Source organism: Chroicocephalus ridibundus, chromosome 10 (genome assembly GCF_963924245.1).
Source record: "Chroicocephalus ridibundus chromosome 10, bChrRid1.1, whole genome shotgun sequence".
NCBI lineage: Eukaryota > Metazoa > Chordata > Aves > Charadriiformes > Laridae > Chroicocephalus > Chroicocephalus ridibundus.
In genome coordinates this window covers 14,803,092-14,819,705 of record NC_086293.1, presented here as the reverse complement: position 1 = coordinate 14,819,705, position 16,614 = coordinate 14,803,092, and the positions used below count along the sequence as shown (strand labels likewise).

Here is a 16,614-nt window from a genome sequence, read left to right as displayed (position 1 = left end):
CCCACCTCAGTTGAAGTGGGAGGCTGAACAGGGGAAGTTAAAACACGGTTCATAGGCACGCTGAGGTACCCGCACCACCCACAGGAAGGTCTCTGACTGAAGCAGTCAAACAATGCCATAGAGTTTTTAATCAAAGTTATAAATGCTCAGGAACGTCCACTGATAAGCCACAAACTAAGGTATCGTTATGATTTTTTATTAATAAATACCTTAACAGCACCAATGATACTTGAACATGACCCTGCATCCTGTGCACCGTGGCTGCCTGGGGACTGCGAGCAGACATGTCCCTGTCACCTGCAGCTGATCACCTTGTCCCTCCCTGCTTGCTTGTAAACAATCGTCTCTCCCACACCGAACACCTGTCATAAAATTGGTAAAATCAATACCAAATATGAGGAAAATGCTCATTTTAATCTACCGCCCTCTTTTGGTTATAAGGTGACTCAGCAAGCATAGAGGAGTGCTACAATCTAAAGCCATATCACTGTGGTTCCTTTTTAAGGGTCTTCTCTTTGCATATACATTTGTACACATGTTGAAAACAAGACTTTTGGCCACCTTAAAATTTCCATGTGTCTGAAAGTATATTAGCATTAACATTTTGACAACAAAAACTGGAAAAAAGTGTATTCCTATACATCGGAGTTCTGTACATTAATAAGCATTTATACAAATATAATCCACCAAATATTGGCTTCTACATACAGTTCTGAAATATGGTGATTCATTTGTATTACCTAACCTTGAACAATGCTAGTACTAACATGAACATTTCAGGTTGCTTTAACACCAACAGAGTATGTTTGTTTTACAAGGTGGTACAGACTTCTCTCGCTGTATTTGCAGTTTTCTTATGAATAAATTAAGTGGTAAAGTGAAGCTTGAACAACATAGTCTGTGGTGTAGTAACATCAGCAACTGCAAGTTCCTGGCCGTCCACAAGCCCCAGTTCTGAAATAGAAAGAAAAGTTTAAGTACAGCAAACTCATATGGTTTGTCTTTTTTTAAATTAAAAAAAAACAAAAAAAAAGTTACGAATGCCATTCCTACAAACCATAAAGATGATGAAATAAAGCTGCAAACAGCTCACTAGCTAAACTAATATTCATCTAATTCAACCAGGAAACTAACAGACCTTGTCAAGAAATGTGTAAAACACTACTGAAGTGGGTTTAATGCACATCAGTTATCAGCTTGCTTTGTCGCAATGCTTTCCTCTGCATTTGCCCACACCTTCACATTTAAACACTTCAAAGCTCACCCTTGAGCAACCTGCAAAAGGTGTATTGCACGTAAAAGGATAATGAAGTACATTCTGCCACATAGTGAGGAATTAAACCAAACATGCCATATAGAGGGATGAAACTGACTGACTGTTTAGAGGAGTATCTTGAAAACCTGCATGGGACAACTGCATGATACCTTTTAGTGTCTTGGAAAGATTTGGCCTTGTTCGTTCTTCAATTGAAGCTACTGTCTGAAAAAAAAGGAAAAAAAAGCCAAAACATTTCCTTTCAAATTCAGGAAAGTAAACTTAAACCATTAAAGAAAATTACATATGTTGAGATTACCTGTAAATAAAGTGTTTTATTTCCCCCATACATAGTTGCCGTGATTGCAGGAGATTTCATTTGCCTATATATAAAACATGTCAAAAAAACAAAACAAAACAAAACAAAACAGAGAATCAGGGAAAAATACATTTAGAAATTATCTTTTTGGAACACTAAACTAACAAAAAATATTAAACAAGTCAGAATAGTTGCACACTTACAATGAAGCATTATTTGTCAAGTAATCCAAGATCTCCTGTAATTTAGCTGATGGGGAAATCTCTATGTTTTGGGGAAGCTGGCTGCAGGCTGGACAGTTCTCCTACAACAAAGTAGCACAAGAATGCACGTTATGTTAAACATGATTTTTAAAATGCTGCTAATAAGGTCTCAAAACTATTTGTGTGGTTTTTTAAAAAGAAGTTTTAACTCTAGAAATATTAATACGGTTGCAAATATTAATGACAAAACCCAATTCCTCGTGAAGCCTGTCACTGTTCGACTGGCTCCCAACAGTAGCTAAGTGTTTATGAACTACAAATTTCATCTGACATAAAATTTAATATTACAAACTTTCAAACAATGGTTGTCATAACCTCTTTTTGAGAAGATTTGCACATGAGTCTTCTTAAAATTGTGTATGTTATTTCATATTACAGGGGAAAACTTCAGGATTCACTTTCAAAATAGTCAAATACTGTTTTCCTCTGCAGGTGGCACAGCAGAAACAGTTGAGATAACACTGTTGCAAGAGCAGACAACACAGAAACACCTGTCTGAAGAACCCATACCAGAAGCAACAATTAGATACACCATTACATATACTATGCAACAGTTTTTGGTAAACTGATGGGTGTAAGACAGGGTTTCATTACCAGGTCATCAAATAAAACATCCATTGATCTGGAGGTAAACAGACCTGCTACTCTACATGGACGGACTGCCACTGTCATCACTATTAGATGCCAAAAGCACAGAAGTTTAAACAAAAACATCCTACATGCTGAAAACAATACTCTGGAGAAGCAGCAGACTAATAACATTGTAGTTTCTGCTTTTAAAACTTCATAAATATTATTATTCAGTGCTAGGGACCAAGAGATTCAATACTGGGTTTCAGAAATACAAACAAACTGCATAAGTTCAATAAAAATCAAGGAAACAACCCTGCAAGCCTTTAATGGCACTAACCTTTCTTTCAGCTTCAAACGTGTATGTGTATAATCCATCCACATCGTTAAACACCAAGTAGTTGTTAAGAGGAATGTATGCACTATAATGACAAATATGTTAGTGTCAATACATGTCATTATGTTAGAAACCATGTATGTTATTAATAAGAAATGAAATACCTTGTGGCTATTTTAAAAACTTCAGTGGCGCAAACAGCTGGAATGAGAAAAAAAAAAACAATTTCTTCACTTTCTGTCTCAGAACATATAGATATCAGTGCACAGAGTTGTACCAAAGAAGTGACAAAAAAAAAAAATCAAGTATAAACAACTTGTAAAGAGAAAAATAAACATCTGAAGGCAGCTGGTAGCTCTATGCATTAACACCAGAGATTTGGCACTAATCTGAGACTACATTAAGCTTATACATACCCTGTTTTTCAATTAGTTTTTTTTCCCCAGTCTAAAATGCTTTTGCTCACTCCCACAGTCATACATAAGCTTAACATTTATACAGTCACACACAGCTTCTCTATGGAAAACAAAAACAAGACTGTAAGAATAAATCAGACCCATGTAAAAATTACTACTATCCTCACTGAGTTCTCTATTACAAAATGCTGCCTTACAAAACTCTAAAGCCTATAAAGCAGAAGTGAAATGAGTTCTTTTAGCATACCTGCAATTACTGCATTTGTAGAAGCTACTGCTGGAATAATTCGTTTAACCACCCCTGTAAAAATAAACCATACAACTTTGTCTTTTCCAAGAAACTACACTGAGAGACAACTTGTAGCCAGATTAATTACAGAAGCGTGTGCCCAAAGGTACTGTAAACTCTCCAGGAATTTCTGTAACAATAAAGTGTAACGGCACGTTGATAGAGTACTTTGGCATTGTTTTATTTTAGGAATGAATCAAGTATGTTGAGAAAAAGAAAGTATCACAAAAAGAGAACTAGTGAACAAATTCTACAAACAAGTATTTTGCATTTAGCACTGAAAATTAATTTAAAACTCAGTTCTATTCCTGTTTAACTGGATAAATGCATAAAGGAAAAATACTTGGTTTTGGTATTCCTTCTGCAAGAACAGGCTTGCCAAACTGTATTGGCATCTTCGTCCAACTCTTATTCCTGAGCCCATCCAGTCAAACAGCACACTATACACACCGATATAAAATAAAATTTCCCAGGCGGGCAAGTTTGTACATGGGGGCGAATTCCTAAGTAGTCTGAAGTTCCTCTGCCTTCTCATTATTGACTTGTATCTCTTCATACCCAAGAAAACCTGCATAAAACTTTTACCTTTGCCTTCTTTTTGCTATGTACTTCATAATGAAGCCACCTTCAAATGCTGAAAACTGTGCAGCCATTTGCAAGTACATAATTATATTTCATAACTGAAGTTCACATTTATCTGTACAAAAAAAATACTACTACAGAAACCAGTCTAAACTGCTCCAAAGAAAAATACCGTCTGCAATATACTAGGTGGAATCTGAGGAAGATACACAAGGAATCAGTTCCCCCTCTTTTGACAGAAAGGCACATATTGAGGTTCAAGTGTGGTATTTCAGGCCCAGCATTTCAAATGCATTCTCAGTACTACAAATCAACAAATAAACAGAAGTTACCACAAATTCTGGAGATTGTGTATCAGATTCTCCACTTCTTTTCTGTTTGGTTAGCGTTTAAAATGCTGATTAAATGCGTGGCAGCATTCTGCACTTGCTTGTGAACAGAGGCATACACAGCAGTAAAGAACAGATGCTATAGTCTTAACCAGACTAAACTGGCATAAAGTGTTGCTGTTGCTAAGAGGCAATCACCGTCTTTTGTTCCTACTCTTTGACCCAGCAAAAGTGGTCACAGTGTAATGCGAACTGTGGAGCTGCTCCAGGTTAAAAATAAAACGGCAAAAAGAATGTTCAGTTTTGTCCCAGATGAGTTCCTCTGATTCATCATGAATGCCTAAACATCTGATTCATCATAAAATATTTGTGCTGGCACAGGAAACAAGCTGCTTGTTTCTGTTTTAAGATGTTAAGGGTGAAAATAACTATTTCTTTCTCAGCAGAGCTGCCAGCTTATTCATAACAAATACAAAGAATGACAATCCAGCCTAACTGCAAACGCCACAAAGTTAGTGAAATGCCATACCCTTACCTTGGGTGAGTCTGTAGGTAACACCTTTAATATTAAATTGTGATGCTCTTTCTAAAGACTTCTGGTAAATCCACTGTATATGTTCAGGGTCATCTCCATCCAATGTAACACCCTCTACAGCAAATTTAAGAATGTATAGATAAATTACAGTTATAAGAGTTCTTCAAAAACACAGTGTTCTTTTTGTCTAAAAAAATAATCCCTTCGTTTTAATTTGGGTTAAAACAAATACCCCACTAAACTACTAAAACTCGACACTTTAAATAATCAAAATATAATTTCTACAAACATTTTAAGTTCTAACACATTCTATATACAAACTATCTTCGCAGATTTATAGAGCTGTTACAGGTTACGTTTTGAGTCAGGGAAGACACTGTGCAGTATTAGAGAGAGAAACACATGAACAAATATGGAACTGGAGAGCAAGCCTGAGAAGAGAAAATCCATCACCAGCTCAGAGGAGGCCTAATATTCAATACGACAATGAGTCATGTAAGGTTAAAAGGTAGGAGTGGTTTATTAAAAGTAATATTATTAAAAATTGTGTACACTTAATTCAAAACAAATTCATTAAAATGAGAAATGTCAAGTTTAACACCAGTGCAATAACAATTACCTCCAAAAGGTTGCTCCTTTGGCCACTGCAATATCCTGACATACTCAATGCAATGCTCCGGTAGTCTGGGCATCGACGCAATAGTACACATGGGAAAATTCACCTGGTGTGGTGTGGGCAGGGAAAGAAAACCAGACGAAAGCATGTAACACATTATCTATAGTACCAGGAAAAGAAACAAGCAAATCAGAGGAATACAAATAAAGGAAATATCACTGGTTGCACTTACCTGGGGCGGATAAAGCTCAAGTGTGCATTCAACACATGCTGTCATACCAGGAATAATCACACGAACATTTCCTTTAAAACCTTCTGTCCCTCCATCTATTAATGGTATGATGGAACTTGGATCCAGTACACCATCTTCATAATGTAAAAATGACATCTAATGAATAAAGGGGGGGAGTTGTTGTTTTTTGTTTGGCTTGTTGTTTTTTTTTTTTAAACAAGTTGCAGGAGGAAAAAAAACCTAAAAATGTTATTCTTAATGGTACACCACAAGACTGAATGCTTAATATACAGTTTATTTTAAGGGTACGTAGTGTATAAAACACTGCTTATTTGTCAGTGTACAGGACTTCATCTACCACCTTCACCCTCCACCTCCCCCTCCCCTTATCCCCCTGATAAATGCTATTATTTCCTTATAGTATAGCAGAACAAATGGTTGGTTAGTTTGAAGGATTATTCTTGGTTTGTTGTTTTGGTGTGGTTTTTTTTTTAATACTGGTAAATAATCAAGATCATTATTTTATAAACAAATTCACAATGATACAACTACCTAGTTCAATGACCAGCTTTCTACTACTCTGAGGCAGTGGGGCTCCAAAAGATGACATTTACAAGTTGCGGCAGGATAAATACTGTCTGGCTAATGAAAAAGAATGTTCACAATGGAAGCATCCAGGGAGGCTGCAGAACTTCCCTGCTTACGATTTTCAAAAGCTGACTGCACAAGGCCACAAACAATGTAATCTAACTTTGAAATTACCCCTGCAGGGCACTGCACAAATGTTGGCTAACACTCCTGAAGAAAAAGGCAGGAAAGAGAGCATGCATTTTATCCTGTTCACAAAAAGAAAAAAGAAAAGAAAACAGAAATAGATACAGAAAGCTGTGAGTTTCAACAGTCCTCATTTCTTTGTAATGACACATTCTAGACAAATCTGTTCAATTTTAGTTATCTACACCCAAGCAATACCCAGGCTTTAAAAAGATTGAAGATTTTACCAGCATTCCATTTATCCATCTTCTTGCAATTATAGAGTCCAGCCCACAAACAATAATATGAAACTCTAGGGGAGAAAAAAACATTATCTAAACTCTATAGTAATGCATACTTCTTAAAACAAGCAAAGTATTCTGTCCATAACAGTCCAGAGGAACTGACGGCAGTTTAACTATGTTGCTTAGATTACCTACATGACAGATGCTTTTAAGTTTTGTCTATTTTTTATTTCTACTTCCAGTACATTGTAGAAGACTGAAATAATTAGCAATCTAACTACCAGGAAAAGCAGCGAGCAGCAACAACTGCAATGTTCCCCTAAAGCAGCAGTGGGTGTTTGGCAGGCAAACAAATACTACTTACGTCGATAGAAGCTTTCATCCATGTCTTGAATCTTTTTAAAATACCTGAATATAAGCCCAGTAAAGGAATATATTTATAAAGTAGTTAAGTTTACTGTTTTCTATTTGCTATCCTAGAGCCAGAACATTATCTAACTTACTACTATAATTTTATATGACACTTTTTAAAAAAACTAAGTAATTGAAAGATTTGAAATTCCCACAGTTGAAGCTGTAGCATCTGACAAAGGACATAATGTAATAGTCACACACAGGAGAAAGCTCAGCAGGCAAACTATTTAGGAAGCTCAAAACATGTGCTCTCACAAAGCCCTGTATCAGTAAGTGCTCCTCTTCTAAGCTGACATCTCCTACCAGTACATACTCAAAACACTCTGGTGAACAGACTTGTAATTCTACTGTCTCAGTAAAAATTAAAATATTGCATTGGAATAAAAAGACTCAGTGGAAACATACAAAATAGTTCCTTAAAGCTTAGCCTTCTTTCCCCATGCGTATTTCCTGTATGCTAATGCCACTGAGAAAGAATTCTCAATCACCAGCTGAATGAATCTGTTCTTTATTGTATGAAAAAGAGAGGATGGCAGCAAAATACTTTAGATAGTCTTACCACCTACAGAGTTTGCAAGGCTTTTTGAAGCTTTCAGGGCCACTACTTCTCTATAAAAGGATACGCTACAACAGCACAGTTGGGAATGCGGCTGTTTAGAAATTCTGCTGCAACTTCTGCTTTTGGTCGCCCAACATCCTTCGGTCTGCGGAAAAAACCCAAGCAATTTCAAATGCACTATTTTGGTAGATTCAACCTTTCCAGACTCTACACATTGCAACACTGAATTAAGTGACTAATTGTTACTTTAGGACAATTTATTGATATAGATAATATTAAGACATCCCTGTAAAGCATCACATATGAGAGCCCCAGAGTTATCTAAATATGTCCATGTAACTACAGTTATCAGCACCAAAAAAGCCAACAATTTTTCATTTTGCTTGCAAGAAAAGGGTACCAGAAAAATCAATATTTCAGTCTGTGTTCATTATTCTTCAGTGTCGCCTTTTCCAACACTCATTAGCTGTATTTGAATGGTAAGTAATGTATGTTAATTTTCTTCACACTCAAACTATGACACCACAGATCTCAAAACAAGAAGGAATCACACACAGCATTTAGTTAATTATGAGTACTATTATGACACGGAAGTTCAATAATCTTTAGTGACATCTTGTTCAACCAAAATAATGATCATATTCACATATTTTGTTTAGATACATTTTTCAAAAGAAAAAAAAAAAAGTCAAATCATGAAAATATCACTTACCGAAAGAGAAACTGTCGGTTAAGATTAGAAACATCTATAGTGTCCATGTCAATAACATGGATCTGTCTGAAGCCAGACAGTGCCTGTGAAAAGAGGTAGTCAACTTCATTTAATAGGAAACGAAATGCTTACAGTGCTCCAGAATTCATTCCAGCTGTCAAAAAAGCAACCTTTGGAGGAACAAACATATTGGCTCTTCATTCTCTGTGCAGACAGGTATATGGTTGTTCTTTGTTAAAATAACGTTCTTTGTTGGGTTGCTAATGCTGATATTTAGACAGACGGAATTAGTAACACTTCAATGGTCAAAGAAAATGTTCTATTGAACGCAGTATTGCTTTAGCCTACCTAATCATAACACAGGGAAGTCAACGGTAGGCTGATCTAGAAGGGGAATTTGCAGCATTCCCTCACAACTGGAGTAAATCAAAAGCATTCATTGGGAGAGAGAACACATAATTTGAAGAAATGCCATAAGCTCTGCCTCGCTTAGCAGGAATAGAAAAAGAAAGTTTAATTCCTCTAACATTTTAAGTTTTTGAACATTCACCATTTTCACAATTGGCATAAATGAGTCTCGTATGTCCACCCGTAACTCACAGTTCAAAATAAACCAGCATTCCCCACTGCATTCCATGCTAGAACAGAATGAAAACACAAAAAGTCACCTCACTATCTAAGAACATGCCAAACTTCTGACAGAAGTTCTGCCTGATCTGTTTGCATGCAGCCCATCACTAGATTTGGCAAATAATAACTTTAAAGTAAAACTGACTTAAAACTGTATTGTAGGTCTGATGTGATAAAGTAATAACATCTGTCGCACAAAAAACGAATGTGAATTGTGGTTAAAGGGAAATATATGCTGTAAAACACTGGCTTTAGAGAAAGGAAATGTGTTGTGATATTCTGAAGCGACCTCAAAAAATGTCAGTCCTGTCCGCTAACTTTTTTCCTTTTAGACTCAATCTTGTTAGAAATAAAGACTTACAAACTTTGCATTTTACATTTTCTCAATAAACAGAGCCATCATCCCATGTGTAATAAGAATTTAAAATGCTGTATCGGGAAACCACTTAAATTAAAAGCAGGACTAAATTTTTTCAGAATAGAAACTAACTTCTGTAATAAAAGCAGCAAGAATTTCTGTATGTCATACTGGATATCCCTGGTGCTGAACAATCATTTTCTTCCATTGATAAATGTTCAGCTTTTGCTCAATATTATCAAAGCAGGCCAGAAGAGCATGCTAAAGAGAAGAGCAAGCCTGGGACATCATGAACATACAGACTGGAGTCTTTATCGAATTTATATTCATTGACCCAAAGACATGAATACATATGAACAGAATCTAGATTTACTTATGTGCTTATCTTTCTGAAAATTATAAATCATGATAACTTAAAACCTTTTTGAAGAGATGGGAACTAAGCGCACACAGCAGACTTACAAAGTCCCTTAACACATACAAATCCTCCCTCCCAAGGAGCCATCAACAAATTGAATCTGTTATGTCCCAGTAAATCCATAAAACAGTAGCTCTGGGCAAAGGTTAAATCCACTAGCAATAAATTCCCAAAGAAAGAAAACTGCCTTGGAGCTGTCATAGTTTCTTTAAGTAAAATCCTGCTTAAGCATTGCAGTAACAAATCAGCAACCAGAACAAGAGTATACGTGAGTGCTGGAACTGTAAAACCACTAAGTTAATGGATCTGGAATGCCTGGCTTTAAATGAGGCTATTGATTTATCAATCACCTCCAGCTTGGAGGTAATCTGGAAATACTGAAAAAGCAGTACATAAATATCATAGTAAAATACACTAATGCGTAAGTGCTAGTATAAATTAAGGAAATAAATTATTTCATAACTTATTATATCGATCCACACATTTTCTATGGAATCCGCAAAGACAGAAATTCTTCTTATTAAATAAAAGCATGGAAAAGTACAGTATTAGTCTAAACTACCAAGTTGTGGTGGTAGTGATACACTATGATGTGATGGTAAGTGATACACTATGATAAATATGAGCGTCTGCGAGGATAAAAACCATATTAATAGGATAATTAAACTTATACACATTTTTTGTGTCTGACAGCACATGATCCCATGACTGCATCTTAAACATTTAAAAAAATCCTTTTCAGAACACGTAGTGAGCAAATACATTATAAACTAACACCCTACCATGAAAACTACAGAATACCTTGTGGTTATCTGTGCACCAGGGAAGTACTGTAATATTCCTTCCCTGTTCTCACACTATTACCTATTCCTCCTTAGCCATTTCTATACAGGATGGTGCGTGTTGGTCTGACTCAATAAAGCTGCCGATACATAGGCTGAATTCAGCAATACAGATGCAACTCTGAGGGAGTGTTCAGGCTCCGCAGACAACCTCCCATTTACTGATCTCGAGGAACTGGAAAAACTGAAAGCTGCTACTTGGGAAGGCTAGACAGACTCCACGGATGGGAAGGTCACCACAGACACAGAAAGCCTGGCTCTACTAATTTCACTATGAAAGAACATAAATAATTCCAGCAATTCTGAGCTCACTTTGAATTAATCCAAAGATGTAAAGTAAACTGAAATTAAATTCAACTTTGACTGTTAATACTAAACTTTGTACTAGCTACTTCTAGCAGTTTAGAGTATGGCTTTTCATCTGAAAAGATACATTTTAGCCATTGTATTCCAAACAAGGCTTATTTGTATCATTATGAGCATGATTTGTTCTCAGTTTACTTCATTTTTCTACATCTGGTAATTAGGAAAAATTACATCATATCTAGGGCTGCAGGTGAACTTTCGTCTACACTTCATGAACAGCACCATGTTGTCCCTCATGAAAAGCTCTGAGATAGCTAAATAAATACCATGCAACACATCAGACTACCACCTTTCAAGCTTATTAACAAAGTGCGTTCTTCAAATTTATTGTCTGTATTGTCATGTATTTTATACATTTTGATTAGAACTTAAAAATACATTAGCTATATACAATCAAAAATGTCAAGTTAACAAAGCACAAAAGATAATTTCCTCAAGGGAAAAAAAAGACGATTCTAAGAAGCAAAGGGTGAAAACTGGGTAATTACCAGGTTTTTCAGGAGTTCGCATCCTAATCCTCCTGCTCCAATAACTAGTACTTTACATGTGCTTAACAAAAACTCAAGAGCCTGCAGAAAATATAAAACAAAAAATTAATACACTAAATAGGAAAAAATATAATTTGTCCTTTGCTTCACAATCCTTAAAAATGCGTTATAAATTTTCAGTATCTAGTAAGTTTCACATAAAACAATTCAGATCAATAAAACAGCTTGTGTTTACAGAGGTAACTATATACTGGACTTTAATCGGTTGTTGAGTTCATGCAGTTCCTATATCCCAGCTTACAGAAAAGCAAGACCTTTGTCAGTATCAGTATTCTCTTTATATTCATTTTGACCATGAAAAAAGCAAGTTCTATCTTTATAATTATTTGGTTTAAGGAGGTGTTTTCTTCCTCCAAAAATTGTACTGATGCATAATACAAAATAAATCTAAACAGACAGAAAACATTGCTGGCCAAAAAGAATTGACTTTTTTAACTATATAAATGCTTTCTGTGAACTGTTCTATTAGACTCCTGCCTCAAACTAGTAAATAATGGTAACAGTAATTCAACGGTAAGCTGTGAAACAAAATGTACCAAAAAAGGAAAACAGAAGAAATAATTAAAAGTCTAAATTTTGCTTTTCCCTACTAAAAATCTTTCCCAATTCTCTAAGTACTCACATTAACCTTAATTCCTTCAAGTACAAGGGATTCCTTACTGCATCTAATTACTTAAAAATGGAGAGACAAATGCTGCTGTGTTTCATGCGGAACTCAAAAGCAGAGTATAATTCATATGTTGTTATACATTTATATATATGATGACAGCAAGCTTGTAGTTGACAGTGTACACTTTAGAAATACAAGCTTATAACAAGGAATACATGTTCTTCTAGCGACATAATGTTCAATTGATTAAAATAGAAGCTTTTCATGCAGTTCTATCATTTGTACACTGCTGGTGGTCAATTAATGAAACTGTTTACATTAGTTTGCAACACACGCTACAAATTTTTTATTTAAAGTAAGTGTTTCTCACTTGAGTGCCTGGCTCGAAATCAGGATGTGTGAATGGTCCAGATCGCTCGAGGAACTTCTTTACATGGTTCCAGCGACCTTCCCAGTCTCCAGTGTCCCCACACCCACCATCAACAGCCATTCTGCACAGAACACAGTAAATTCAGCTGCAAAATCATAGAGAAAAAGCCACACCTCTAAAATGTATTTTTTTCTTTATATATCTTAAAAATACCTAAATTATTGACCATTCATACAAATGCATCTGCCTATTTTTTATGCATGTAAATTATGTGCATGAACATTTGCATCAGTGAGTTTTATTTGTGGAACTAGAAAGCAATAATACAAATATGCATAGAGGGGAAAAAACTCAGGCATTTCAATCAATCCCACTGATGTAGCTGTTACTAGTAAAAGTTGACCTGAAGTGAGAAAAAGGGTCTAGTCTTTTTGCTTTTATTTTCCTTATATTTAAATAGGACACAGAAAAAGAGTCTGTCCCTTTAGATTTTGAGGGTGATTGTTTTTTCAGAGTCAAGCCTTGTATCCTTTCTTGACAGGCTTTTTAAGTTCATAAATCATTTTAGAATTATCCATATGTAACTACAATTGTGAGGCACTGAACAAATAACAGTATCATGCACGAACAGTCTCCTGAGTCTTCATAGGAGTTTATTTAAACAAGTGTTAAAAAAATACAAATCTTGAATGCTCTTCACCCTCAATTAATACTATGTAATTTAGAACACCCCCATTTTTCAGTCGTGTCCTGAGCCTGTCAGCGGTAGCAATCTGACTTGAAAAAAATGAATGCTGCAGCTACCTTCTTTTAAATTTCTGAGACAGAATTTTACATCAAATGCTCCAGTACCCCTTCTTCCCCTTCTGCAGGTCACTTTTAGTAGTCGATAATTTTAAATCTAAACTCTTAAGAGACTTACTGGAATGGTTCAAAATCAGCTCACCGAAGTAATTTTCTAACGTAAGATCTCTGCCTACAAAGAACAAGCCCTTCCTTAACAGAGCGCAATTCCCTTTTTAAACAGGGGGTCCACTCAATATATAAGAACAATTATGTTCTACATTAATACAAAACTAAGCTCTAATAAAAGAGCTTTGCCAATTCTGAGTATGAAAGGTTGTGTCATCATTGATAAGGAGGGTTATTTGCTTCCTCCTATAAAGTAATATGAAGAACGCTTGTATCAATGACTGTTGGGTAATATTTAGAATATATTATTACTTTCTGGTGACCAATCTCGAAATAAAAGGAAAATGTAGTAAAAACATCTGGACAGCAAATGCCTTAATCCTCACAGAATTCCGAAGACGGACAACACAGTATGTCCATAGTAATATTAGTTTCTAGGCAGTAATTCTGCAAAAGATCTTCAATAACAGGGAAAAACTTCACTGAAGCGCAGGAATAAATACATCAAAATTTGCCTATGTTTTGATTGCAGACTGAACTCATTCCTGGTTAACTATTGACTTTAGGTAAGTTAACTTACTGCATTAGCAGTTAAATAAGATCTAAAAAAATTATTTGAATTCACAAACGTCTTCTGATCTCTGACTTGCACTTTTGTACCTCCCCCAGTTTTCACAATAATGTGAAAACACACATATTTCACATAACGTGAAATAGCGTGAATAAATACAATGCTCCCACCGCTGAATCCTGGACTCATCTGTTGCATACCACTGTTCAGGATGTGCATTAAGCACTGACTTAAGCAAATAAAATGGGTCAATATACATCACAATAACTGCTTCTATGGGTTATATTATAATTTTTAATTTTTCTGGAAACAAGGGCAGAAGCTTGGTGACATTAGGAATAATTTTTGTTATCCTTTTACACAGTCCATATAAACAGTCATTAAGCAGCAGTACTCCTATTTAAATGTGTATTTTCCTTTATAAGTGATACAATGGTAAGTTGTAGTTTCACTTTTGCGATTATACTACAGTTTGGTTTTTATGGGGTTGGACATTGTGGAGATCTGAAAAACATCAATAACACAACCTGAGATTTTATGTTTAATTTCAGAGGCTTTTTTTTCAAGTGTTTATTTATGTGTTGTTACAGCATCACCAGCTATCTGTATTATTAGCGTCTAACAAAATTCTTATTTATTTCATCAAATTACTTTCATTTTAAATTTTGTTTAAAATATCAGAGCACCACAGTCGTTATGTTGCTTTAGGCCCAGACTCTTCCCTACCACCTTTACATCTCTGGAGCTCCATGCTTCTGAGGGACTTGGCATGCACCCCCCCAATCCAACATGCCCAAGGATTTTTGTGACCCTCAGCACAAGACACACACGCACTGCCTGCGAGCCCACTGCTTGGGCAGGCAGGTCTGCTGGATGATATTTGGGAAGAGGGCCACAAGCAGATGGAAGGGAATGGTTAGGGGATGGAAGCAGATGAGGTTGAAGATTTCTGAGCATTAGTTTTTCAAGGCCGTTAAGACAGATGCGTAGAATTTAGGGTTTTAATAAGCACAGGCAACTGCTCTGTAGCCTGAATTATTAATTTTCAGCCAAAATTTAGTCACCTGCTTCTAGCCTAGAGCCCCTCCCCAGGTCCCTGACTGGCAATGCAGCTTTTTCCGCTCCTGTCACAAAGCCCTCCAGCACACCAGCCTTTACTCATGCCAAGCTCCAAGCCCGCGACTCCCATCCCCACTGCGGGTGAGCCCCTGGGTCCTCTCCCCAGGAGGTTTCTCTTCCCCAGTCCTTGCTGTTCAAGCGCCCCTTTCGCCTTCCCCCTCCTCACGCTGACCTCTCACCTCACACCTCTCCTCCGGCTCCCTCCTCCCGGTCCTGGGCTGTGCCACCGCCTCCCCTCCGGCCTGCCGGGCCCCGGGCCGCTCAGCCACGGTGGCCCCAGCAGCGGGCCCCGCAGCCCTGAGCTAGCCCCCAGCCTCCTCCCAGCCCACACCTCTCCTGCGGGGCTGCGGCTCGCCCTGACCTACCAGCCGCCCCTCAGCAAGCGCTGCCTGCCCCTGCCCCGGGCCGGGAGCCCGCTGGCCCGCAGCCCCGCACTAACCCATCCGCCAGCAGCTCCTCTAGCCTCCTTCTTTTCTTCTCCCTAAAAGAGAGAGAATAAAAGAAGGGTCAGTATCGCGCTACAGAGACCGGGGAGGAGGGAGAGGGGACCCCGGAGCCCACCCGTCCCCGGGAAAGCGGAGGAAAGGGGCGGCCGAGCACACACATACAGGCTACTTACGGTTCTTCACCATCCGCCATATTTCCCTCTGCTTCCCACAATGCCCCGCGGCGCCGGGATGGGCGGTGCTTTGCCCAGGCGCCGCCGCGCCGGGGGGCCTGTGGGCATGGGGCGCTGATCACCACGGCAACATGGCGGAGATCCCCCTCCTCCTCCAACCCCCGCCTCTGTTTTCAGGTGTTTTGTGTCTCCAGCGCTCCCCGGGCTGAGGCCGGCCTCCCCCTGCCCTCGGGAGCGCATGTACAGCAGCTTCCACGGGCAGTAGGCTTCACCCTCCGCAGCCCACAAGGGCCTCGCCTCAGGCATGGCGGGACGCACACCAGCAAGGATTACCAGGGTTGTGCTTCAGGGCTCAGCCTCCCAAACTTAAGGGCTCTAAACCCTCCGCAGATGGAGCTGTGCGAAGCAGCTGCCAACCTCTGGCACTGCCGTCACACCTGGCTTAACCACTGGCCTCCATTTTGGGCTGGGCTTCGCTGCCCGGCATGGCGGCGCAGGGACAGGCTGCACAGGAGCCATGGGGAAGTGCTGGAAGAGCCTTTCGCTGTCCCACTCTTGCAGGCACTGCTGGGCTTCGAACCACCATGGCTGCCAGCGCCGGCCTTCCCCTCAAAGCGAGGGTTTGGGGCACTGTCGCCCCACCGGCAGGGTCTCCCCGCCATGGCTCCACACCCCCGTGCCTCCTTGCCTAGGGCGGCCGCTTCGTGGCCCCCCTCCACCATCAGACCCCGATTCCCCGTTTCGCAGAGGATACTAAGTAAACATCGTCTTTCTCTGGAGAAACAATGAGCGCACAGCGGCCGCTGACAGCAGCAGCGCCACGCC

At 38.5% G+C, this 16,614-nt stretch overlaps 1 protein-coding gene across 5 annotated transcripts; it reads right to left on the bottom strand.

Moving 5' to 3' along the window:
* Window positions 1-180: 180 nt before the first annotated feature.
* UBA3 (ubiquitin like modifier activating enzyme 3) lies at window positions 181-15,862 on the bottom strand. 5 transcript variants are annotated; one of them, XM_063347655.1, is made up of 18 exons: window positions 15,790-15,862; window positions 15,610-15,651; window positions 12,569-12,689; window positions 11,529-11,609; window positions 8,427-8,509; window positions 7,779-7,859; window positions 7,106-7,149; window positions 6,745-6,809; window positions 5,744-5,899; window positions 5,515-5,617; window positions 4,896-5,009; window positions 3,408-3,461; window positions 2,909-2,945; window positions 2,748-2,829; window positions 1,778-1,878; window positions 1,575-1,638; window positions 1,426-1,480; window positions 181-954 (listed from the first exon to the last, which is right to left on the bottom strand). In XM_063347655.1, exons 1-18 carry the CDS (start codon window positions 15,807-15,809, stop codon window positions 866-868), a joined length of 1,392 nt encoding a protein of 463 aa, XP_063203725.1. In that variant the 5' UTR covers window positions 15,810-15,862; the 3' UTR covers window positions 181-865. The 5 variants fall into 5 exon arrangements, with proteins under 5 accessions (XP_063203725.1, XP_063203727.1, XP_063203726.1 ...); XM_063347657.1 differs by having other exon boundaries at window positions 15,779-15,828; XM_063347656.1 differs by lacking the exon at window positions 15,610-15,651 and having other exon boundaries at window positions 15,790-15,846.
* Window positions 15,863-16,614: the final 752 nt, after the last annotated feature.